Source organism: the organism of the source record quoted next, unplaced genomic scaffold, assembly GCF_019419815.1.
Source record: "Pyrus x bretschneideri cultivar Hongxiangsu unplaced genomic scaffold, Pyrus_bretschneideri_v1 Contig13, whole genome shotgun sequence".
NCBI classification, from domain to species: Eukaryota; Viridiplantae; Streptophyta; class Magnoliopsida; order Rosales; family Rosaceae; genus Pyrus; species Pyrus x bretschneideri.
The window spans coordinates 7526293-7552357 of NW_025999424.1; the positions used below are offsets into that span (position 1 = coordinate 7526293).

The 26065-nt window shown below is 37.1% G+C and overlaps 4 protein-coding genes across 7 annotated transcripts; 1 reads left to right on the plus strand and 3 right to left on the minus strand.

The window, feature by feature from the left end:
• Positions 1-3767: 3767 nt before the first annotated feature.
• LOC125474962 (exopolygalacturonase clone GBGA483-like) lies at positions 3768-5346 on the minus strand. Its single transcript, XM_048579229.1, has 3 exons — positions 5184-5346; positions 4737-5048; positions 3768-4632 (listed from the first exon to the last, which is right to left on the minus strand). The coding sequence occupies exons 1-3, from the start codon at positions 5313-5315 to the stop codon at positions 3874-3876; spliced, it is 1203 nt and encodes a 400-aa protein (XP_048435186.1). The 5' UTR covers positions 5316-5346; the 3' UTR covers positions 3768-3873.
• An 883-nt stretch (positions 5347-6229) lies between these two features.
• On the minus strand, positions 6230-10561 carry LOC103952515 (threonine--tRNA ligase, chloroplastic/mitochondrial 2-like). Its single transcript, XM_048579227.1, has 8 exons — positions 10123-10561; positions 9505-9651; positions 9257-9404; positions 8565-8818; positions 8067-8444; positions 7673-7981; positions 7255-7455; positions 6230-6811 (listed from the first exon to the last, which is right to left on the minus strand). Exons 1-8 carry the CDS (start codon positions 10432-10434, stop codon positions 6551-6553), a joined length of 2010 nt encoding a protein of 669 aa, XP_048435184.1. The 5' UTR covers positions 10435-10561; the 3' UTR covers positions 6230-6550.
• Positions 10562-11839: 1278 nt separating this feature from the next.
• LOC125474763 (putative MO25-like protein At5g47540) lies at positions 11840-14635 on the plus strand. The gene is made up of 11 exons (XM_048578737.1): positions 11840-12499; positions 12683-12844; positions 12980-13098; positions 13197-13274; positions 13381-13475; positions 13582-13643; positions 13794-13860; positions 13990-14090; positions 14179-14223; positions 14307-14409; positions 14508-14635. The coding sequence occupies exons 1-11, from the start codon at positions 12353-12355 to the stop codon at positions 14633-14635; spliced, it is 1107 nt and encodes a 368-aa protein (XP_048434694.1). The 5' UTR covers positions 11840-12352.
• Positions 14636-19993: 5358 nt separating this feature from the next.
• Positions 19994-25406, minus strand: LOC125474968 (heterogeneous nuclear ribonucleoprotein 1-like). 4 transcript variants are annotated; one of them, XR_007256333.1, is made up of 5 exons: positions 25003-25406; positions 24216-24442; positions 22701-23925; positions 20950-21089; positions 19994-20592 (listed from the first exon to the last, which is right to left on the minus strand). XR_007256333.1 is itself a non-coding variant. In XM_048579239.1 (5 exons), the coding sequence occupies exons 3-5, from the start codon at positions 24435-24437 to the stop codon at positions 20579-20581; spliced, it is 1461 nt and encodes a 486-aa protein (XP_048435196.1). In that variant the 5' UTR covers positions 24438-24442; positions 24752-24873; positions 25003-25401; the 3' UTR covers positions 19994-20578. The 4 variants fall into 4 exon arrangements, 3 of the variants coding, with proteins under 3 accessions (XP_048435196.1, XP_048435197.1, XP_048435195.1); XM_048579239.1 differs by lacking the exon at positions 20950-21089 and adding an exon at positions 24752-24873 and having other exon boundaries at positions 25003-25401; XM_048579240.1 differs by lacking the exon at positions 20950-21089 and having other exon boundaries at positions 25191-25403.
• Between the last annotated feature and the right edge of the window lie 659 nt (positions 25407-26065).

Genomic DNA, 26065 nt, shown 5'->3' on the forward strand with positions numbered 1-26065 from the left:
CATACCAAATCTCACACGTAAATGCAAGTGCTCAGGTATAAATCACATCAACAATATATAATCTGGCGGCCGGAGTCACCTAACGTGACCTGTACGGCTGCATATATAAATATAGAGCTCAAATCTCAAACTCAATAACTGAACCTGCCCACGAGTCGGAACCACCTAAAGTGGTCTGTACGACAGGTCTGGGTGTAACATATATATAGGCTCTAGTGCTACAATCACGTGAAGGCTATGCGAATAATCGCGGGTCACCTACGAGTCGGAACCACCTAATGTAGTCTGTACGACAAGACTGTGCACCTAACTTGGATCCAAGCTGAGCGTGTGGTGCGGGAGGTGAACATCACGTGAAGGACTGTGCCCTACTCTGGGCGGGAACACTAACACCGGGGGTGCAGGTTATGAGCTCTCTAAGCATCTCAAACCACTACTAAATATAAACGTGAATAACACTTACCTGGCACTTACCTGTGCATCCACAGCACCCAAATATGCATATGTACATGTATGCAACTAATAATGTACGTAATAATGCATAAACCATACTAATATGGTGCATGGCATAAAGCAATTAACCCTTTTTTAACAATTTCTGGGAAATATAAGTATATAAGTATATACGGAAAAACAAAAGCCCACTCACGGGTATGTGGAAGGGTCGTAACCCCCCTGCCTCGGGATACGTCTCACCTATATGCGAAAATACTATAAAAACGTTAATTTTAAAGCACATAACCTTCCTTTCGTAATAACTTCTCATACATTGCTCAAAATGGACAATTGAATATACCAACGTGCTCTACACAACCTCAGGATCACACCCATATTTTTAGAAAAATTTTCCACCGCCGCACGCGCCCCCACGCGCCAGCCACGCGCAGGCACGTGCCTGGCACGCTGACGGCGTCAATTGACGCCGTTAGGAATATTCCGTCAGTTTTGACAGATTCCGTTAACGGCGTCAGGAATATTCCGTCAGAATTGACGGAATATTCCGTCAGCTTCTCCGGCGAGACTCCGGCGCCGGAAAACTGGAAAAAACTTTAAACCTTGATATCTCGGTCATTTCTTGTCCAAATTTCACGATTTTTTCACCAAAATGACAATTAGGACTAGGAGAACATAAATATACTACTTTTAAGGGTTGAAAACCACTAGATTTTACCTGTCCAAATCTCCAAAATCCGGCCAACTCCACATCCAACGATCCCGACGTCCAAATTCACCAAATGAACCACTCCAAGACTCCTTGGGACCTCACCAAGCTACCTACAAGCTTCATCTTCCTAAAAACGTGAGGAATTACGTTCGCATGAATAGTACCCAAATCGGACCACTTCAAATCGACGTGAAAACGTTGTAGTTCTTACCTGAAAATGGTATGGTTGGACTCGTACGAGCCTCACGAGCACGGATATGGGTTTAGTTTCTTCGATCTGTAAAGGTTTGAGGGGTTTTGGGTGTGTGTCGTACGTTTATGGTGAATGGGAAGGGAGAGAGAGACACGGGACTGAACAGGGAAAGGACAGAGGGATAGGGAGAGTGAGGGTGTGTGTGTGTGTGGCCCAAAGACATGCCAACACAACACAAAAACAACCAAAATACGTAACAAAATCGAACTAGGGGCAAAACAGTCTTTTCGCACGTACGTTTTCAATATTTTTGGGACGGGATGTCACAGTTGAGGCTGAAACAAGAAAATTTTCAGTTAAAATGTCAAGTGCTTCATCCCTCGGAGGGTTAAGATATGCTTTCATCCTCGTACAAAAAAAAGGAATTTAAGTTGAGAACAATATGATTTTTAATATCGACACTAAGGGAGAGGGGTGGGCTAAACCTCTTCCCTTACAAGTGAATAGAAATATCATTAGATTGTAGTACTAAGTGTCAACAATATAATTTTAGTAATTGAGAAAATACCAAGAAGCCAATTTTGATTTTAGGTTAAGGTGTATAGGCTTCATTTAGGGGAATATCTCAATGAAATATTAGCACTAGGCTGTCCGTTTCGGCCATCGCCGCTTTGGCAATGCCGTCTCTGATTATGGCTCGCGGGCCTAAAATACAGACTGTTCCAGAATTGCCCCTGATCGTTAACGACTCCATTGAGGGGTTTGAGAAGACCTCGGCGGCTCTGAAGGTGTTGAAGGAGATCCGGGCCTACGCTGATGCCGATCGAAGGCAAGGGACAGCGACTACACTATACTGAGTTTGACAACTTTACAAAGTGGCTCTGGGTAGCCCAGTGATTTACTGTGCATTAAATTTACAAGGCCTTGTTGTCATAGACTATTTTGTGTTAGTGTTTACCTTGTGTTTTTTGTTATCTTGAGAGTCAAAGAATGAGACGTGGGAGGAAAAGTGGTGTATTAACAGAGTGCGTTTTCCCTCCCGATCTTCAGCTGTGTCGTATGGCATTTCAGCATGATTGCTGCGGTGACATCAGCTTCTCGGATAACGCGTTCATCGACATTTAGGGGCAGAGAAATTCCTGGATATGGTCGCTTTCATGGCAGATACGCTTCGGAAGGAACCTTGTATGAGCCTTTTGATGGGTTTGGATGATAAGAGGTGGCCATCCGTGCCCTAATATGGGACCCCAAAATTAGCCTTCGAAGTTGATGGACCGGAGTCGTACCACTTTTTGTAAATAAAATAGATTTGCCTCATAACAAGCCTTGTTTTTATTTATGGCTCAAATAGTGTTCTTAAAGAGAAAGTTGATCAGTGAAATAAGGCTTATTTTCAGAGAAGCAAATTTCCTTTGCTTTTTTTTTTCGGTAACTCTTGTTTCCTCCCTTCGTTAATTTGTTTGGTTATTAAACTAAATAAAAAGACATTTATTAGAAACAAAATGAGACACTATATAGCATGATATTCAAAGAAGCATCATATTCCAACAACTCGAACGTCATAAATAGTAATTACTGTTAAAGTCCCACATCGGTGGGATGAAAAGAAATTAAGGGGTTTAAATAGTATTACCCTACTCTAACTAATACCGAGGTTTTTTGTGGTAAAACCCCACACCTGACGGATTGAGCAGGTGCTAAAGGTGAGGACAGTATCGGTGTTGTTAGAGTGGGACAGGCCTCGCGATCCAAAATTTTCAACATGGTATCAAAGCCCATGGTGCGGGCCCGTGCAAGCCAATGAGCTTGTCACCCATAAGGAAACAAGTTTGAAGCCAATGAGTGCGAGCCCGTGCAAGCCAATGAGCTTGGCCCGTGCAAGCTAATGAGCTTGTCACCCATAAGGAAACAAGTTTGAAGCCAATGAGTGCGGGCCCGTGCAAGCCAATGAGCTTGTCACCCATAAGGAAACAAGTTTGAACTCTTAATATGCCAATGAGCTTGTCACCCATAAGGAAACACGTTTGAACTCTTAATATAGAGACGACCGCTGAGTTCCATTGAAAACAAGTGGGCCCAACGGGAGCCGGGGAGTGTTAAAGTCCCACATCCCTCGCCGCAGGGGGGGTGAAAAGAAACCAAGGGGTTTAAATGGTATTACCCCACTGTAACTAATACCGAGGTCTTTTGTTACTAATACCGAGGTCTTTTGTGGTAAAACCTCCTCACATCTGATGGATTGGGCAGATGGTATAAGTGAGGACAATATCGGTGTTGTTAGAGTGAGACAGGCCCAGCGATCCAAAAATTTCAACAATTACAATATACAATGATATCTAAACACATGAAACCAATATACACGCACATAAAGACGATATCTACACCGCTGCATATGTAGTTCACCACCCATTAAGCAAATGAAGGGGCGCCTGCAGATTATTTCATCTTATTCCTACTATCTTTTTCCCCAATCATCTCTTTGAGATGCAATTATCTCTCCTTAACTGATCCAAAATTAAGAAGTCTTTGCGGAACAAGCAGGTGGAATAACTTTGCCAGTCACAGTAGGGTTCACATTAGAACATACCGATGTACAGGTGCCATTTTTCCCATTGCATGTCAAATTAATGTCACTAATTTCCACATTCTGGCATGGAATGCCTTTGCTGCAAGCAAGCTTGACAGCAATAGGATCAGCAGAGGTGCCCCTAATGTTCTTGAAGCTCACATTGCTGATTTTAACCCGCGACGGCATTTTCGCTTGGCATTGGCCATTCGGGCAGTATTCTTGGTCTATAAGGACCGGGGAAGTAGTCACGTTTTCCATAATTATGTCCTCGAAATGCAAATCCGAGGCCACACCATTAGGTGAAGCAGGCCATGTCTTAACCCTAACACCATTGGAAGTGTTTTTTATGGTGCAATTTCTCACTGTGACCCCTCTTACAGGTTGCTCATCGTGGTACCTGCCTAGGCTACCAATGCTAATGCCGTGGCCTGGCCCGCACGTCACCTTCTCGATGTTAATTTGCTGGCTTCCATCACCAATGGAGACACAATCATCACCAGTTTGAATTTCTGCGCCGGTGATGTTGATGTTCGTTGACCTACCAATGTGGATTCCGTCGGTGTTTAGGCTTTCGCCAGGGGCGCTGATGGTCACATGTTGAAGAGTCACGTTTTTGCAGTTCAAGATATTCATGTGGAACAACTTGCTGTTCGTAGATGTTATGTCTTGAATGTGTGCATTGGTAAGCCCAGTTAATCTTAAACTCTGCGTTCAAGGAAAAAGAAAGTGCGTTAGCAATTGTGTTAATTTTGGGTGTCTAAATAGCGTTAGTCATTGAGAATATGTGGAGATAAAATTAAAAAACGTACAATAGGAAGCGAGTTGCATTTGCCAGTTTTGGCACAATCATTTTTGGACCAAGCAATTGAACCTTGGCCATCAAAAGTGCCACCTCCTGAGACTGATAACCCATCAATGTTTTGGAAAATAACCCATCCATCTTGTGACTTGAGCTTTTCGGGTTCTGCCGGAGCCTGTAGGGTTCCTTCAACCCGAAGGCTAACCGGTGCTTTGCAGGGTCCTTGAAACTTCACTGGACCAACCATGTAGTTTCCCTTCGCTATCACAACCGTGCTTGGCGTAGCAGATGTGCAGGCTTCTTTCCAAGCACTATTAATAGCCTAAAATCATAATCAAAACATCACTAATGTGCTAAAAAGTCCGGTTCATATTCATAATCTGATAACATATATAATAAATGTGCTAGATATGTGACAAGAAACGCAAACGGAACCAAAACGCGCAGAAAATTGTACCTGGCTGTCATCTGTCTTTGCATCAGCCTTGGCTCCAAACTTCTTGATATCAATATCTGCAGCTTTGGCTTTTATGAAGAGTGCTACCAAGAACAAAAAGAATGTAGCTCCAAGAACAAACTTCGAACCCATGTCAGACTTCTTCTGTGTTACAAATTTTTAGCTTCTGATAACTTGATTAGTACTGGAATTAATTAAGATTGATTTGATTAGTTAATCTCAAGGGGTTCGATTTTTATAGTGTAGTAAAGGGAGCTGAAAACCACAAAATCCTGACCTAATTTTTATGTGGACTAATCTCTGACGTCCTCATGTTTTTGTGATGATTAATTTAACTCAATTTTAGGTGTCATGGTTCCTTAATTTACCTGCTAACAAGCTTTTATACCTCTAAACCATTCACATGTCAAAAAATGCATGTCTTACTTTTTATGACAATTTACGTGTGTGGAAGAGCTTATGGCCTCTAATCTAAGATAAACTTTATTAACTAATGCATTTATCGCATTCAGTGCACATTAATTAGGAAGTTTTATATTAAGACGTAAAATTCAAAAATGTCATTCTTATCATATTTTTCATATCGTATTTGCACATCTTCATAATAGAGATGAGACTCATATGTGCTGGTGGGCCTACCTCTATTAAAAAGATGGTACTGATATGATATGAAAAATGTGGTAGTGTAGCTTACTCGAAAAAATTCGATGTTTTGAGTGGTCATCTTGGTGCTATAGGGTTTGGACATCTGAAAATAATGTTGGAAACACACATCACCAATGATGAGGTTGGAGAGAGTTGTAAAACTGGACTTCGCCAAGTTGGCTACAATGGTGTGCCCCCCCCGCTCTCCCTCTCTATGACAGATAGGGTAGCCAAGTGGCTTTTTGTAAATGAGACAGGTGTCTAGATCTTAGTGGTTGGATTATAATGGCCAGCTTTGGGTTGCTAATAGCTGTAATTAGTTGCTGTTTGGTTAGCAGTTAATTAGAGTCGATCTTCTCTGCTGGTTAATCAAAGCCATACAATTTCAAATGCAAGGCAGGTAAAGTGTCAATGAACTTCTGGCTGACATTAGTGCCTTCCGTCTATGAATATATACAAATATAAGTGGCAAATGCAGCCTGTAACGAATTTTGCGTCGATACCGACTTTAAACTCTCTCAGATTCAACCTCTACTGTGATGGACCAATCTTGGCACTGACTAAACAATAAATTGGTACAATGCTGCTATGGTAAAGTACAACTGCAACAAAATTGCTTTTACGCTATCGAATCTGTTTCATTTTTTGTGTTTCCCAGTGACTAGACATCTTTCCAAATCGACAGGAAGACCACCCTTCGGCTTTAGCCAACTGCAAGCACATCAAATTGACGCTTTGCTTTCAATGGCCGTCTTGATTGTACTGACAAAATCATCAATTGGCATGGTGCCAAGATCGCCACCAAACCTGGATCTTACTGTAACAGTGCCAGTTTCAACTTCCTTGGCACCAACAACAGCCATCAATGGAATTTTCTGCATCTCTGAATTTCTAATCAGTTTCGGCAGGCGTTCACCCTGGCAAAGTTCACCACGAATACCATTTGCTTTCAGTTTGTTGGTTACCTCTTTGCAGTAATCAAGCTGTACAAAAATCAAAATTTTGCTTTAGGGCAAAGATAATCATCTCATACTCAATAGTAACTAAACAAAAAAGACATTTATCGAAGGTTGGTTTGCTTGTCTACAGAAATTTGAATGGCTCCTTCGCAGGTTCGCTTGCACATCACACAATGCACAAATTCTGTCATCTTTTGAAAGGATCCATCACTCCTAAAGTGTTGGAGGGTAAACCCGCAAAAAAGATGTCATATCGAATGAATTACAAGTATACAAGTAATTGTATGAACAATCGCTCATGGGATGGATGAAAAACTAGACCCATTTTATCAATGAAAATTGAAAAGGTAAAGTAATCCAATGTAAGTTGAGCCATGCAAATTTCATGGGGCAACCAAGGCCCAATGCAGGTGTGTTGAGGGTTCTTGAGTTAATCGAAACATTAAACGTGCAACTGCTTTACAAACCTGAGAGTCAGTAACTGGTAAAACATGAGCTTGTACTGGTGAAAGCCATAATGGAAAATCCCCGGCATAATGCTCTATAAGGACCCCAAAAAACCGCTCCAATGACCCAAGAACAGCTCTATGAATCATGATAGGCCGCTTCTTTTCAGAGTTTGAGTCAACATATGTTATGTCAAAACGCTGTGGTAGGTTAAAATCAACCTGTACAATTTGGGACATACAAAAGATCAAACAATGTAAAAAAATAATAATAAGTGGCTTTAGTCCATCAAACAAATCCATGTAATTCGCTCAATTCAAAAAAGATGCTTAAATCTCCAATGAACATTTTGCAAAGTGATACAGAGATAGACGGAGAGACTACCAATTAAAAAAAAAGCACACATTAGAATTATCCCGTCATCAGTTCAGGATTAACCTGTATAGTTGAGCACTGCCACTTCCTTCCAAGGGCATCCTCAATCTTAAGATCAATCTTTGGACCATAAAAGGCACCACCACCTTCATCAATTTGATAGCTCCAACCTTTATCATCCAAAGCATCTCTAAGGGAAGATGTTGCTTTCACCCATATATCATCATCTCCAACAGCTTTCTCTGGCCTCGTAGAGAGATTGACCTCATATTTGTTGAAGCCGAATTGCAACAAAAGTTCTTCAGTAAGATCTAGGACACCCCTAATTTCATCTTTGATCTGATCTTCTAGACAAAATATGTGGGCATCATCCTGCAAAAGGTCCCTAGGTTAAACAAAAAAAAACTTCATACACCTAGGATTATAGACTCACAGTTTGCAAATACGAACACCATACCTGAGTAAAACCTCTTACACGAAAAAGACCATGCAAGCTTCCAGATAATTCGTATCTATATACGGTTCCCAACTCAGCAACTCGAATAGGAAATTCATGATATGAGTGAGGCTTCCTTTTGTAAACCAAGATATGATAGGGGCAGTTCATCGGTCGAAGCTGATAAAGTTCATCCTCAACATTCATTTGATCATACATATTCTCCTTGTAGTAATCCAGATGACCACTTATCTGCCAAAGGTTCGCCTTTGCAACATGTGGAGTATACAGCAGATCGTAACCACGTTCTATGTGGATCTTTTTCCACAAATCTTCCATTACATGCCTCACAATAGCACCCTTTGGATGCCAGAACACTAAACCCCCACCAGCATCATTCTGTGAAAATTCAACAATGAAAATGTTCAATGCAAGAATCCTCATAATTACAAATAATGGGATTGCTAACTGATAAATCTGCGTAAACAGCAGAAAGAGATTCAGGGCAATTCTGAGTACCTGTATAGAAAACAGGTCAAGAACTTGACCAAGGCGCCTGTGATCTCGACGTTTAGCTTCCTCTTTGAAATGAAGATATGCCTTCAATTGATCTTCACTCTCCCATGCAGTGCCATAGATCCTCTGCAGCATCGGTTTCTTTTCATCTCCTCTCCAGTAGGCACCAGCAATAGACTCAAGTTCAACAGCTTTTCTGTTAATATTTCCAGTTTTTCCAACATGGGGCCCCGCACATAGGTCCCACCATTCATCACCTATGAAGAATTGGGCATACTATGAGGAATAATGACATAAAGAGAGTTTCATATGACAGGATGCTAGTTCAAAACACAATCAAATCCCAGTACAAGCATGCATATGTATAAACATATGTATAATTTGGTTAGCTTGACCAAAAGGTTCCTCCCACCTTCAAATTAGTCTCCTTTTCGATCTGCATATCAATAACTCATTTTTATAGAGCACCAACAACATTGTTTTCCCTGAGCACACCCCCACCCTCTCTTTTTTCTTCCTCTAAATTTCCATCTTAAGACTCGACACAAACACTGTACATTTCACTTGTGTAGCTAATAAAAATATAAAATAAATAGCTGAGTTTTATTGACAAGTAAATCATTTACGCACAGTTCCTGCAGATTAAATCATCACCTTCCATACTATATTGAGCCTGAAAATGGTGAAACCCTTACCAATATGATATATGGTAATGGGATCTTCTTTAATACTTTCCAAAATTTCCAATTTGTAAGGTTCGTTGAGAGCGGTTATTCTTTTGTGAGCTTCATCTCTTGAAACTTCTTCTTTTATGAGTGGTAAGTTTCTACCAATGATGCGATCCTACAAATCACAAAAGAAATGCTCATGAATAATTTTCAATAGTTTCATGGTTCCAAAACTTTGATACAAACATGATAACTTATACAGAAATTCCACTTACCATCTCCTTCTTGATTCTCTTCAACTCTTTGTCCGTCAAAGGCTCCATATCAAAATCATAATAGAACCCATTTTCTATCCACGGACCAATTGTCACTTTTGCATCCGGGAAGAGCTTTTGAACAGCCATGGCCATCACGTGTGCACACTGCAGTCAAACACATATAAATTGTTCATCATCATAACAGCGGAAAAGGCGCCATTAATACCAAACTACGAGGAAATTCAGCAAAAAATGAACATAGCTCGACCTCAACACTTTATCAAAATACAGAAACCCATGTATCTTCTCACATTCCCAAAAACAGGATTGAAAAATCTTCCAGCTGATCTACTGCTGTACACCCATTTTTCCAGGTCCTATTCGACCAAATTTTAAATTACCGAAAAGTTATCTTCTCATTTTCTTCTACCTCACTTCCTCATTCTTCACAACAGAATCAGGTGACGATTAGTAACATAGAATTGAAAATAGTTGAACAAAACCATCAAACTTTCAAAAACAGAAAGCTCCGAAGAACCTAAAAATTCCAAATTTTCGCCACGAAAGCACCTCCTACTTCAATTTAACATAACACATCACAAATCCAATCAAAAGCAATGAAATTTCAATAAATACCGTGTGTCGAATCCTGAGGAGGCTGTCGGAGGACTCGTTGGTTGGAAGCACGACTTTCTCAGGCTTATCAGTTACCTCCATCTGGGCAACCTTCAATTTGTCGTCTTGGTTCGAGACCTGAGCATCCGTGGCCATCGCCGAGGAGGTGGAGACTCCATTTCTGCCGCCGTAGAGGGACAGAGCCCTGAACTCGGAGCTCAGTGGCGAAGCGCAGTGTTTAACTGGGGAAAGGAAAGAAGAGTTCTTTAGGAGAGGGATTGAGAGGAAGGAAGAAGAAGAAGTGGCCATTGCCATTCTCTGAAGAATTAACATCTGGGTTGTGTTTGGATTTCAGAATTATGATTGGGTTCGTGTGCAACGGTGGAGGGTGAGTGAGAGTGGCGTTTGTGACTTCGTTTGTGGTGAAGGCTTGGCTTTCGGTTTTTTGTCCCTCGGACGCCCTATAACATTTTTAAAGGAAATGTCAAATATAGTAAATCAAAATTTTATTTGATAACTGATATGGTAAATTAAATATAAGTGTTAAATTTTTTTTTTTACAATGAGAATTATTATTGACACTCTAAAAATCTCATTCTACACCCCTCGTATTTTTCTTTTTAAATATAGAAAATTTGGAATGAAGAATGAGAATTTTGGAGTGCCAATAAAAAATTTCCTTTTCAATAGATGTGTCAAATATTTATTTTATTATTTTATTAGACTTAGAGTTACATTAACTATTAAAAAAATAGTCAAAATTAGTTTTAGTTTGTATTCTATTAGTTGTTAATGCGATTCATGCATTCAAAAAATTAAATTAAATATATTTGACTTTTTTTTTTATTTGCTGTCAAAAAAGACAGCTGAAAATTAAGGAATCAAATCACTACACGCCTGATATTGATTTTTATAGGACCATAAACGAGTCTAGTTAAACTGAATATTGCAATTTTCAAGTTTGACTTGTTAATTTTTATTTTTTCAAGCTCAGGTTAGTTTGTTTTACTTGCAATTGTTATAGGAGCCTAACTCGAGTGAGCTTAAAAAGTTCAAGCTCGGACCGAACTGAGCTATTTCGAACTATTAACTTGACATTACTAATAGAAAATATAAAACATAAACCATGTAAAACAACATTTTCAAACATACTAGATTAAGATATTCGCATAAACATCTCTTTCATTTTTGAGTCTTTAGGGTTGGAAGCCCATGGAAGGCTTGTCACCACATTTATATTATCTTTAGAAACAAAAGAAGACAGTGGAGACATAATATCAATCTCCGTCGTAATAAAAAATGGCCAAATTGAAAATGGTCCTTTGTAGCAGATGCCGTCATCTCGTGTGGACATGTGTTAAACAACTTCTATTCCAATTAAACTCCTTAAATGGAATCTAGTTTGAGTTGTCTTGTGACTACTCACAAGCTTTATGAGCCAAACGTACCAATAATCTAGTTTAGCTTGTTTCTTATTTAGTCGAACATAAACTTGACTTGCTTCTTACATGAGTGAGCATCGACAAGCCAAACACGAATCGAACCCAATGCAAACTCAAGTCATGCCGATTTACAACCCTAGGGTTCGACTTGAACCATCTCCAAGTTGGACTAGATTTGTAGACCAATTCGGGCAAATAAGTAAGTCTAACTAGGGTTTGGAGACCAATTCATGACAGTTAGGGTTTTTCCAAAGAAAAAACGATATATTGTCGCACTTTATGTTATGTACTATCTTATGTCTCCAACAACATAGAGAACTTAACCCAAATCCTAAAACGACAACATTATGGAAAAATGTTTTTAAGTTGATAATCCTACATTCTTAATCATTGTTTAACTTGTACATTTTAAGCTAAAAACGTACCGATACAACTAAAAAAACAAATGTTCCTCTATTTTTATCTTCATCTTATCCTTTTCACTTTGCATTCTAAGCCCTGTATTTACCATTTTCTGGTTCAGTAGTTGTAAATCCAATCCATATCTAGTTTTCTATGCCTCTAGGTTCCACGTGTCGCGAGTTGATTAACCAGTGGATCCCTTTGTCAACGGTTCCTATATTTGTAGACTCCAACAACTCTTTCTCAACAAATAAAAAAATAAAAAAAAAACAGTTATGCATTGCAGATTCTAAAATTTCCTAATCTCTTCTCTCTCTTCCTGCCTTCCTCTTAAACCCTAACATTCTCAAGTCCAATTCTAAATGCAAAGTAAGAAACGTAGGAGGAGTTTTTAATGAAAATCTCTTATGATGGCAAAAAAGTTGAAAATGAAAGCTCTTTTCAAGCCAAAGGCAAGAATGCCGATAGAGCTTGTAAAGCACATGCGTGAGCTTTTGATTTTTATTGATCAAAACACCAATGCGCATGAGCAAAAGCGAAAGGAAAAGGAAAAGGTTTGAGTTTTACTTCACATTCATGTTGTATAATTGTTTGATTGGGTTTTCATTTTGGGTTTTGAAAAATTGAATTCTACGATACATTGTGTCTATAGGTGAGTATGGTTTTGAAATGAATGAAATTGTAATTTGGTTTGAATTGTACTGATATTTTTTTTTTTTTTTTGAAATTTGTTATAGATGGAAGAATTGACAAAAGCAATATTGGAGATAAGAACTGTCGTATATGGAGATGATGATTCAGAACCAAATAAAGATTCTTGTGCACAACTTACTCGAGAGTTTTTTAGGGAAGACACTTTCAGGCTCCTCATTGTTTGTCTTTCAAAGCTCAACTTGGGGGTAAGCGATAAGAAATTAAAGCATGTTAGCTTAATTATTTAATTACCAGATATATATTGTTAATTAAACGACTTTGTGTGCCCTATTGCATTATTTAAAGATGTCACATTTGTGTTAATATTTGATTTGAAGCAGGATCATCAAAACGCCACTCATGTCATTGCAAATTTGCAAAGGCAAAAGGTTCAGTCGCGTATAATTGCATTAGAGTATTTGGAGAATAATATTGATATTATGGATATTCTGATAAAAGGGTAAGAACGCACATGTACTAGTAATGAAGTTCATAAAATGTAAATAGCCAATATTGGAATTAAAATATTAATGAACGGTTTGGTTTGATTTGGTTTAGGTATGAAGACAGTAGTGATATTGCTTTATCTTATGGTGCAATTACAAGGGAATGCATTCGTCATCAGAATATTGCAAGGTGATTAACCTTTTGTTTCGTAGTTATAGTCTTAGAATTTAATTTCTTTTTAAATGAGCTTGGATATCATATCATAGTATAAATCATTTATTGGTTAATGTCACAGATATGTACTAGAATCAGACCACATGAAGGAGTTTTTTTTTTATTACATTCAAACTCCAAATTTCGACATAGCATCGGATGCTGCAGCTACTTACAAGATTCGATCAATTTCAAACACCTATCGAATTTTAATGAATGGTCATTGTTATGCTTAAAATTCCTTTCACTAGCTTGATCATTAACTCATCGGCATACTTTGAACAGGAGCTTATGACTAGGCACAAATCAACTGTTGCTGAGTTCCTTTCTAAGAACTATGAGTGGGTAAGATTCATATAATCTTCATGAAATTTTTTGGTTATTTCAAGCTATTGGTACTTCATTTTTTTACTTTTTACATTTTCTATGTTCAGTAGAATGATCTTTATTAATATATGAATTATTAATTATCTTCTCTTGTGAATTTGGATCCAGTTTATCCATGAGTACAATTCACAGTTGTTGGAGTCTCCCAATTATATCACCAAACGCCAGGCTATCAAGGTAATAAAATTTACAAAATAATTTTTCAGCCGACTTTCTTGGATAAACCATTCAATTTGTTCCTCTACTGTTATTTTCGTCTTGAGAACCAATTTATGTGTTCATATGCATATCGTAATTTTGTTTCAATTGTTAGGAGATATGTTATTGAATTGTACAAACTCCGATGTGATGGCTCGATACGTGTGCTCTCTGCATAACATGATCATCCTAATGAACCTTCTCAGGGTATCGAATCTCTCTCTTTCTATGAGAATTTTGCATGGATCTATACATCACTTATTTAATTCATTTATGTGTTTTTTTATGTTTGCAGGATCCAAAGAAGACAATCAAGTTGGAAACCTTTCAGGTCTTCAAGGTTTGTTCCGAACATCAACTTTTAAACTCTTAGTATTATAAATATTTAAAGTGTAATTAATTTCTTGTTTTTGTTAATGACAGCTCTTTGTTGCAAACCAAAATAAGCCTCCTGAGATTGTTAATGTACTTGTCAAAAATCGAACCAAGCTTATTCGTTTCTTTAACGACTTCACCATTGAGAAAGGTAGGGTTTCTTTGTTTCGATTTAAAATCTACTCCTTGCTGTTCATCTCTTTTTTGAACTCATTTTTTTAATAAAAATCAAACTACAATTTTCTGCAGAGGATGAGCAGTTTGAAGCAAACAAAGCTCAAGTTATTAATGAGATTTCTGTTCTTAAACTCAAACGGAGCAATCCCAAGATGTCATCGGTCTTCAGCTTTAGAACCAATTGTGCGATTCAATGTTAAAATTGTACAGTGGAGCTATAGGCCTCGTTTCAGAACTCGATTTGAAAAAGAAGTTGAATTACTCTACCACTGATCAATTAAAGTTTTGTTCTCATATATCACCTACAGCTTAACTCCGTATATTGTTCTATGCACTTGACCCTTTTTTAAGCATATTTTGGCATGCGTCAAAATATCTTTACGGTTTTTTTTTAAGGGTCACGAGCATTTAATTTTCAAGACGAAAATATCTAAAAGGTTGAGAGTAGAAAACTGCAAATAGGACCTATGATTTCATATTGTATTATATTCAATAACCAAGTTGTAAACAGAAGATGTATCGCAATATCTTCTTTAAAATTCTAATAAAAGTATATTTGTTTTCAATTTTGCATGAGAATTTTCATGAGCTGCATTCATTCCCTTTTTATTCTTTCTTCCTTAAATATGTTAGACTATTGGTTTCTATGTGATGTTGAAAACGAAGGCTTTCTGTTTGGCTCAAAAAACCAAAATTTAGGTTGGAAGTTTCATATTTTTTGTTATGTTGGGAAGGTGTTCGTATGTTTGATATTTGTATGATATAAAGATTTAAATTTTTGTTTTTGTTATTCTTTTAATCAAGTGTATGCCTACACAAACATAATTATAAGCTCATTTAGCAACAAAATTAATGAGACATAAACTATAATGCCACATCCTTGTTCAAAATCAGTTATACAAACAGTCTAACTCAGTTTATCTAAACTACCTATTAATGAAATTTTCTTTGTCAATCAAAATAGGGTAAAGCATGTGTTTCAATATCCTAGTGAATGGTGTGTTGCGTTTTCAACCATGCGTCCTGGGTTCGAAACTCTCCCTCCTCTAAATTATTGTTTTAGTTCAAAGCCTCACAACTAAGTAGCCATATTGGTTGACTCCCTTTTCTCTTCCACGGTTTTCCCCGAAATAAAATAAATTTTAATGACAAAATAGTTATTCAGAAATTATCGATAAAGATAAGAAAAACCTCTTCAGCGACGAAAAATTGTTTGAAGTCGTCACCAAAAACCTTTACCGACTATTTTATATTTTCTCTCTTTGTAAAATTTTATTTTACAAAATTTTAATAAGCACATGCATAGGTTTACAATTGCTAGTTTAATTGAAATTACTTAATGTCCAGAATACATTGTCATCCCAAAAACAATAGACATTGACAAAGGGTCTAAAGTTTCAAAGTGATTTCCTTCAAAATTCCACGGTTTCAAGAGTGCCATTGGTAGGAGATTTAGTGTTCAATATGAAATAGCCCTGAATATTTAGATGAAAAATTAGCGAAGTTAATGTGAAATAGCATATTAAAATTTTAAGAAGATTAATATGACAATTCGCTTAACATTTTAGTTAGAATGACAAATTAAAAGAGGTTTATAAGTTTATATAATTTTTTTTTTTTTAAATTGCCTCCTTTTTATTTAGAGTTCTGATTAGCTCACCAGAGAATTTATCAATAATAGCCAAAATTTAACACTCACTTTCATAACACTTTTTATAAAATCTTTCAAATATAACAGAAAATTCACATGAATAGACCTAAATGCCCTCAAAATCCAAAACTCATCTACACATAAAAACCAAAACAATTGATCAATAGATCTCCTCTGCATCTTTGTTTGAGGAACTATAATCCCCTATGATGCACATATACTTTACTTTTGTTATACTTTTTCAGATATGATACTTGTCGGATACTCATCGGATACATATCATGGTTAACGGACACACTTTGACTTGACGGATACATGTATCTAAAGGTGGGCATGGTTCGGTTCGGTGCGGTTTTGATTGAAACCAAACCGTTTGGTTCAGTTTGGTGCGGTTTCAAACGGTTTTGGTTTGATTTTTAAGAAAAAATGTACAATTTGCAATTTAACATATTAATAAGCATTTTCCAATTTGAACATATAAAATTTAAAGTTTTACGTTTAACAATCCTTCCTGCAACATCAAAATGTTTGATTAGAACAACTACTACTATGCATGTATTGCAACAACAGCAATAGGAAAAAGACATAAAACCGAAATGAAACCAAACCGTTTGGTTCAGTGCGGTTTCAAACGGTTTCGGTTTAGTTTTTAAGAAAAATTGTACAATTTGCAATTTAACATATTGATAAGTATTTTCCAATTTAAACATATAAAATTTGAAGTTTTAAGTTTAACAATCATTCCTGCAACATCAAAAAGTTTGATTAGAACAACTGCTACTACGCATGTATTGCAACAACAGAAATAGGAAAAAGATATTTGTTATGTAAACAATTAGCATGTTGCATGCAGTTGTGAGTTTAAGATATGTTTGTGCAACAAAGGGGTGTCCCGTACAAGGTATAACATAAAACAAGTTGAATAACTTTCAATTCATTAAACGTGAGTGAAACTTTCATACTATAATATGTGATATCATGCTTCAAATGAGTGGACTTTATTACATCATTGTTCGACTCATGATAACATGATTAGTCCACCCTTGAACATATATAGTTACATATAAATGTGTGTGTGTGTGTGTGTGATGGTATAAAATAACAAAGGTCCTTCAAGTTAATGAACGAAAGAAAGTGATGAATCATGATATTCTAGTGTGGTTGAGTCCATACTAAGTGTATGGATTCTAACAAACAACCAATTAAAACATGAAATCTAATATGGACATTTAATTAAATGTTTATTAATATTTACGGTGCGGTTTGGTTTCGGTGCGGTTTTCAAAAGCCAAAACCTAAACCAAATCATTTCCTACGTTGCGGTTCGGTTTCAAAACCGCAAAACCAAACCGTTCAGTGCGGTTCAATTTGGTTCGTGTTTCGGTTTCCATTTTTGGTTCCAAGTGTCCACCCCTACACGTATCCACATTTGAGATACAAGTATCATGCTTTTAGAATACTTGTACACTTTCAAATAAGAAATTAAAAAGAAAAAATTAATAAGAGACGAAGCTTTATTTGAAATCAGTGAACATGAATTATGAAGAGCCAACCTCTAATTGAAACTATGAATACAATTGTCACCCTTCTTTTATATATGCCAAGGGAATTAGATTTCCAACTTTTCTTCTCCAACAAATCAAATGAACTTGAATTTGGATGATCTCGTGTTATCAAAATATGTTCTAAATTATATATTTTTATCTTTGTTTATTATTATATAATTTTAATTGATGTATCTATCGCATATGGTATCCTACTTTTTAGAGATTTTTTGTATTGCCGTATCCGTGTCCGTGTTTCACAGATGATCCCCAAATTTTGACCTCTTTTTTATGTTAAGTTGGGCAATTTGGGGAGCTAGGAACTCAAGATTTTCAAATGGAAAGATGGAAGCCCTGAACATCCTTGTATTTCGTACCATCTCCCTTTGGTGTAATTTTATCCACAGCAACTCAAACTCCTTTAAGCTTAGACCCTTTACTCTTCTTTTTCGTCTCTGCTTTGGACTCTAAATTCTCATTGGCATCAAAATTTCCATCAGTAGTAATACTACAAGGTCTTAACATTTTTGCTTGCATTGTTTCTTGTACTCCTCTTAAGTCTTTCTGTCTTCTCTTCTTGGTGACATGGAGTTTCTCAATTTCATCTGAGGACTTCTTTTTGTTTCCAATTTACAGTTGGTTTGACATCACGAAATGTGCCTCTCATTTTTTCTTAATTCTGATCTAATAGGGTGTTGTCTCTTATGTTTATTTGGTTTTTAATTAGGCATTATAGTCAAAATGGTCTATGAGATTTGCATAACACATCACTTTGGTCCTTGAGATTGAAAATCAATAGAAATGGTCTCTAAGATTGTCCACTATCCATTATTTTGGTTATTCGATTAAAAACTCCATTAAGTGTCCCAGACCTCTTGACTGGAAGTTTTGGCAATTTTCAAAGCTTCGTAACTCAATCATTTCTTAACCAAATTCGACCCATAATATATCAAAATGAAGATAGGAAAGTGTAGAATAAGATTATACCTATTTGGAAACCCAATGATTGCTGGAGATGGCCGGAAAATAGCCTGAAAGGTGACTGGTCCGCAAGAAAACTGGAAAACTCGCCAAAAACTGGGTAAACTTTAAACGTTCATAACTTCTTCAATGCTCAACGAAATTGAGTGATTCGAAAATGAAAATCATACTTCTCAATAAGATGAAGAGAATGGTACCTTTCTCAATAGCTAATTCGTCATGGTTTGGCTGGAAACGGCTCGAAAGTGGTTAACTCGAGACTAAGACAGCCACTTTCGAGCCGTTTTCCGGGCAACCACGATGAATTAGCCGTTGAGAAATGTACCATTCTCTTCTTCTCATCGAGAAGTATGATTTTCATTTTTGAATCACTCGTTTTCGTTGAGTATTGAAGAAGTTATGAACATTTAAAGTTTACCTAGTTTCCAATTTTCCTGCGGACCAGTCACCTTTCAGGCTATTTTCCGGCCATCTCCGGCAACCATTGGGCTTCCAAATAGCTTTAATCTTGTTCTACACTTTCCTATCTTCATTTTGATATATTATGGGTCGAATTTGGTTAAGAAACGATTGAATTACGAAACTTTGAATATTGCCCAAACTTTAGGCCAAAAACTCCAGAACACTTAACAGAGTTTTAAATGGAATGACCAAAATAATGGATGGTGGACAATCTCAAGGACCATTTCTATTAATTTTCAATCTCAGGGACCAAAGTGATATGTTATGCAAGTCTCAGGGACCATTTTGGCTAAAAAGCCTTTTAATTATAAGGGTATTTAGGTCTGTTTAAGTGGTTTTTCTGCTATATTTGAAAGAATTTATAAAAAATGACATTTATGAAATTAAATGTTAAATTTTGGCTATTATTGATAAATTCTCACCTTACTAGGTAGCGAGCATTAACACCCTTTTTTAAACTGTGTCACGTGTCATTGACTTAACCATCGTTAACTAATTTTATTATTATACATAACAAAATAATTTAGTAATATAGAATTACCCAAATGTATATAATAAAATTACGAAAACAACCCTAAGTTCTTCGTCTCCAACTTTTTTTGAAACTACTCTTTCATCCCTCCAACAAATTTTGAAACCCTTCCTAATTTTATCAAACCTTAGTAGTTCAATGACAAAAAGAACAACCACAGTCACAGCCACAACCACACCACCACCATTGTCATGGTTGCTTGCCACTTGCGCCACGGCCGCAAACAACCACAACTACTGCCGCGGCCATGGCTACATCAAAATTTCCTTTGGATTTTAGTTTTTTTTTTTTTTTTCTTTTCAAAAGATTATGAAATAAAAGAAGAGGATTTCAGAAGGGTAAAAATACAACATAAAAAATAAAAAATTTCAACATAATTCCCCAAGAGTAAGAATCAGAATATGCGACTACTTATTCATGGGGGTCCCTACATGGGTAACCCTTAAAATGTTTCACACTAATAGTAAATCAACATTAATCTCAGGTACAGTAAAAACAAACCAAATGATGGTAAAAAAAATGAATGAAAAAAAAAAAAAAAAAAAAAAACAGCAATCCCTTACCAGAACCCACAACTTGGCCAGGAGATTGTACAGATAAAATTCTAGAGGGAAAAAAATATGTATCAGTCTCTCTCTTTTGATTTTTTTGGTTTTTCCTCTTTTTCTTTTAGGGTATCGTCGCCTCACCGGAGATGCATGATACACTTCTGACTATATCCCGCAATCTGGTTTTACATCTCACTCAAAGACCAAAACAAAAAACCTAAAATCGTAACTCAAAACTCACAGAATTAACACAAAATCCATTTTTCAACTTCTAACTCTATATTTAACTTCTTCAAAACAGCCACCCACAGTTAGCCCTTACTAACCAAATTTCTCTTACTGTAATATGCGGTGGTGTGCAAAATTCACAATTCACCTGCTTCATTATCTTCACCTACAGTGTCGTGATATCAGAAATGACGATCCTAGGCAGCAATTCCTGAAAAACAATAGGAACGGAACCTGTAAGTGTCGGCAGTCACAAATATTGATAATTAAGTGAGCAACACGCACACAGTCTAACACAAATTGCAAATGTGTTGCCCCCAAGAGATATCGAGTAAAACAGTATCCTAAGCAATACAAAATCTCACTAAAAGAATGGGCGCTCGCTCATCTGAGAGATTAAGCTACGTAAATATAACAACATGCTTTATCGTTTAGAACTGTTTCAAGATTCCAGCAAACAAGCAATATGCAGCCATCATAATCTAAGCTGTTAATTGTTCACTGATGGAAACACTGCACAATTAATCTGAGCTCAAATCTGAAGAGACAAGGATCAAAAAAATGATACTTTCAGCGATAGCCTATTCTCTGTCCCTTGTTTATCTCTCCGTTGTTACTTTGACACACTCCAAACTGCAGCAGTTGAACAGCCATAAGACAGTCACTTTTTAGCCCAACTACATCTTCCTTCTCCATAATTTCATGCCCCTGATTAGTGATTTTATTAGTTAAACTGACAGACGGAGTTCAAGGGTTGTTTACGGGATAATTGTTGCTATTTGGTGAGGAAACACACACAGGCAAGAGAGAAACAAAGAGAGCCTAAACACATTTTAAGTTTAACCATGGGCTGAGCTGAATTTGTATTTTATATACTCAACGATCTTATCATAGACTCCTTTAGATTTCTCTCAGTTTCTTCCTTAAATGCATTTAAAAACGAAAGGTAAAGATAATACTCGTATACTAATCTGCAAGGACCTTGTAAAAACAATAAACTTATATGCACCACTGAGTATACTTTACGTGGGCCAAGGTGTAGGAAAAAGAAAGCTCCTACTTTAAAAAGCATGCCTTCAAGCTCAAATTATGAACATTAAAGCCACTTTACCAGTGAAGATAACCTAGAACGGAGAAGGAAAAGAAGCAACTTTATTACGACACAGATGCTGGATCCTAGTAAAGACAGGGTGAACAAGTCCTTGCAACAACAGATATTTTCAACCATTAAGAGCTAGGGATTGCACAATAGAGAGACAAGCAGTGCAGCAGATTAAAGGGGATATGAAAAAAAAACAAAACATTTATGACCCAAAAACGCACATGCCTACATAGAAAAAGAATGCACTTGAAAGTCTGGTGAAAAAATTGAAAAAACAAATAAACTCAACGTAATGGAATGAGACTATGAAAGGTACACTGTCAAAAATAGTCATCCGCCTTTCAGAATACCCATTTGGAACCATCATCCCCTTAATTACTAAGATGTTGATAATCATATTTAGTTAAGCATCAAACGTCACTAACCAGTTACAACCTCCACCAACAAAATCCAAATAAACTGAGTTGACCAATACAACAAATTGAAAGTCTTTTCCATTAATGTCTAAGTCCATCCCATGGTTTCCCCATTCCTTGAGTAAACATGTCAAAAATACCTAATAAACCTAGGACTCCAAAGCAATACACTTCCCAACCAGAACAAACAACTGGCTTCCAAACCCTCCATATGCAAGATATAGGAAAGCTAAAATCTACCGTCTATGTATAATAATAATAATAAGACAATTAAACAGATGTGTGTGGAAAACAAGGTGGAGGAATTTGATAAGTCCAACCTTCAGATGAGCAATCTCATGATTTACTCAATCTACCGAACCGCTAACTAGACAGTTACCTAATCCAGCTGCACTATACAGCAGAAGCTGCAGAACCATGAGCTTAACAATTTCTACAGAACAAGATGGACCATAACCAAAAAATCACACGCATTTCAGCAGCGTTCCTCTCTTGGATGGTATGCTAAACTAAATTTAATCCCGTACAGTAATCAGCTCCATGGAACAGCTAGAGAAAAAATAGATTTCATGAACCTATTGTTTGGATGCAACAATTCAAATCTGTTAAATCTTGTGGATCCAGTGCAGCATAGCCAGCCAAATAAGCAAGCTCAAGAAAGTATTGAGGTTATATGTAGACATCCATATGAATTACTAGAAAAAACAAAGTTCCCTATATTTCGAAAAAAACAATTAAAGAGAACAAATAAAAAAGATGAAAAATATAAGTTACGTCAGATATAGATTAAGTGCCTCATACCTGTATTTGGCTGTCTCTTATTAACACTATAACCACCAACATAACCAGGAGAGCTTTTAGCTGAAACATCAGAGGCTGCACTGCCAAGCCCATAACCAAAGGGACCAGGTCCATCTCGATCGGAATTTGATGATCTCCAAGTAGGGTCTCCATAAACTGAATTACTACTGTAAAAGTCAGCCAAGGAACCATCAAAACCACCACCATTTGATGCAGCAAATGAAGATGTAGGGGCCACACTTGCACCACTGTTTCTTCCATACCCTCCAGTTCCCAGACCGTAACTGTTATCCCCGACTCCATAACCAAGATTCCTGCTATTGTTAGTAACATTACTTCCGCCGCCTTGAGCTGACATTGCTGAAGAAGGCCAATTAGCTCCAGAATTTCCAAACGTACTTCCTCCAATGGTCCCACTTCCTGATCCGATGTAAGCATTGCCATTTGTGGAGTTCGTTCCATAATTAAGACCACTCCCACCCCCACCCCCACTCCCATTCCCATTCCCCCACAAGTTCTGAGTCACTGAGCTGAAAAACGAAGACGCGTTTCCTCCATTATTGCCATCATACCCAATGGGGCTGCTAAACCTATTTGAAACATTGATATAATAAGGACTCAAACCCCGCCCGTAGCTCATAGTACTATTCAAGTTTGCATTTCCACCAAATCCTGGGCTCAACCCTGGCTCATAATTGATACCAATTCCATAACCAGAACCATATGGAGGAAATCCACTTCGACCACCTGCAACTGGACTGTATCTACCAAGTCCATAGCCTCCAACTGTACTTGGATTATACCCCTGAGTGTAGCCATTAAGGAAGCTATTGACCCTACTCAGACCATAGTTGTATCCTCCAAGAGGGCTGCGACTGGGACCAGGTGATAACTCCTTCGGAACTGCTCGCTTGACCTCAACCATTTTCCCATTCAGTTCATGAAATGTCTTAAGCAAAACCTTGTCCACTGCCTCCTCTGAATCATAAGTGATGAATCCAAAGCCTCTCGGCCTCTGGGTGTTGTGATCATACATCACCACAACATCCGTGATTGTTCCAAACTGTTCAAAGTACTTCTTGAAGTCACTCTCTGTGACAGTGGATGCTAAACCTCCAACAAAAATCTTTCTTGTGCGACCTGGACCTGGAGAACCCTGGATGCTGCCACTGCTTCTACCCAAAATATTCTGGTCATCCCTGGGAACAGCCTTTTTTGCCTCAACCTGAGAATAGAGAATGCATAGTAAAAACAAAGATCAAATTATACAAGCTCCGTGTATTAATCTAACAGAGTAGAAGTGTAAAGCAAAGTAGTGCATCAACTAAACTGACCGCAGAAGAAAGATAAAATACTGAGAACTGTGATTTACTCTAGCTGAATTTGAAATTAGTTTAACACAACCAAAGGAAATGAATTTGTACAGTTACATTTTCAAACTCCTAACTGTAACAAGGAAACGAATTTGCTTCGCAATTTAAGTGATCCAGAAGGAAAAGAAATCATTTTGATTACCATCCTTCCACCGATGTTGTGCTTCTCCATTATAACATTGTCCGCCACAGCTGGGTCAGAAAATACTACAAAACCAAAACCACGAGCACGGCCTGTGGTCCGATCCTTCATGATCACAGCTTCTACCACCTCCCCGAAGCTGCTGAAATACTCTTTCAGCCGCTCCTCATTTGTATCCCAAGATATGCCGCCGATAAACAACTTACCACTATCGGATTGCATTTTCTCTACAAGCCACAAGCACGTCATCAATTCAAGCTCGCCAAAAATCACAAATCAAACCCAAAAATGCAAACTTTAAATTAAAATATCAATCCCAACCCGGCAAAGATGGAGCATTTTACAATGGATCCGATATTAATTATACAATACAAACAAAAGTAAACCGATTCCAAAAAAAAAACAAAATGCCCACAATATCCAATACAATCCAACATCAACGCCCGCAGCTCAAAGTCTGTATTTTTTTTATCAATCCACCTAACTAGAACCAAATGCAGAAAATAGATACCCAACCAAACCAAAAAGAATACTACCTTATTTTTGAAATCCTAAGAACACAGATTGTAAATTCGATTCAAAAACAAGTATTCCTGGATTCAATTTAGAAACATCCGATCCTTCACCGATCAAATACTGGACCCAGAATTACGCACACCTACCACAAGAAGAAAGAAGGAAAGAAAAAAAAACCAGAGTAAAATTTCAACCAGAAAAATCACCAGGATCCGAACCCACAATAAATTCAGAAAAAGCAACAAAAACCCAAATCAGATTCCCACCATACCGGCAGATTAATGAAAACCCAGATGCCAAATCCTGCAGAAAATTAAGATCTGAGAGGAGGTACTGTAAAAATAAGAACAGAGGGCGTGTTCAACCTCCTCTCCATATATCCCTCCTCCAATCCTTTTGTTTGTTCTTTCAATGGTGATTAACAAATGCAAATTCAGTTATCAAACAGATGAGTATTACCAGATTAAAAAATGTGTCTTTCTAGAGAGAGAAGGAGAGGTTTGGGAGAGAGAAAGGGAGGACATCGCAGGTCTGCGATGGATATATAGGCACTATGTAAATGGGAAGCTCATGATTTTAGCTTTTCTCTTTTTTTCTATTTCTTTAGGCTTTTTTTTTATTTTGTGAACAATTTGATTTGAAAATTTATGGAAATGTGTCAGTGCGAAATTTTTCCCAAATAAAGATAATAAATTTATCAGAAAATAATGGGAAAATATGGTTTTTCTTTTCTCTAGGATGATAACATAGGAAGGATTACATGTCGTTCCGGTCGCCGTTCATTCCTTATATAGTTTTTTTGGGCCAAGATCATTCCAGTTATAGTTACTGACAATACGCTGACGGTTTCTAATTTGAAACCACAATAAAGTGGGCCCAATTTCATTCTATAATGAGGCCACAAGGCATAGATTTTGAGGACTTTTTCTAGGCCTCTTTTGATCTTTGTTTTTTTTTTCTAACACTAATTCGCTTCTGAAGGAAAAGCAGCAGTTGCTGTTGAATTTCAATTACATATGAACACATGTCTAATTATAATTTTTAAATTTAATTATTTCGATATGTGTGCATCATATATTAGGGTTCAGTGGCTGCTACTATTCTTTTTGCAACGAAGTAGTGTTCTTTTTTCTTTTATGCATGCTATATTAGGAGGGTATTTGAACAAATGATCTTACATGCAAGGTGAATGTTGTTATCCAACTGGGTCATAAGTCTTTGATCTTAGTTTCCTATTGTTGATAATTTTGCTTTCTCAAATAATGACCATGAGTTTTGTACCATATTTTGATTTGCTTTTTGAACTTTCAATTTGATTCTAAGCCTGTTAATCT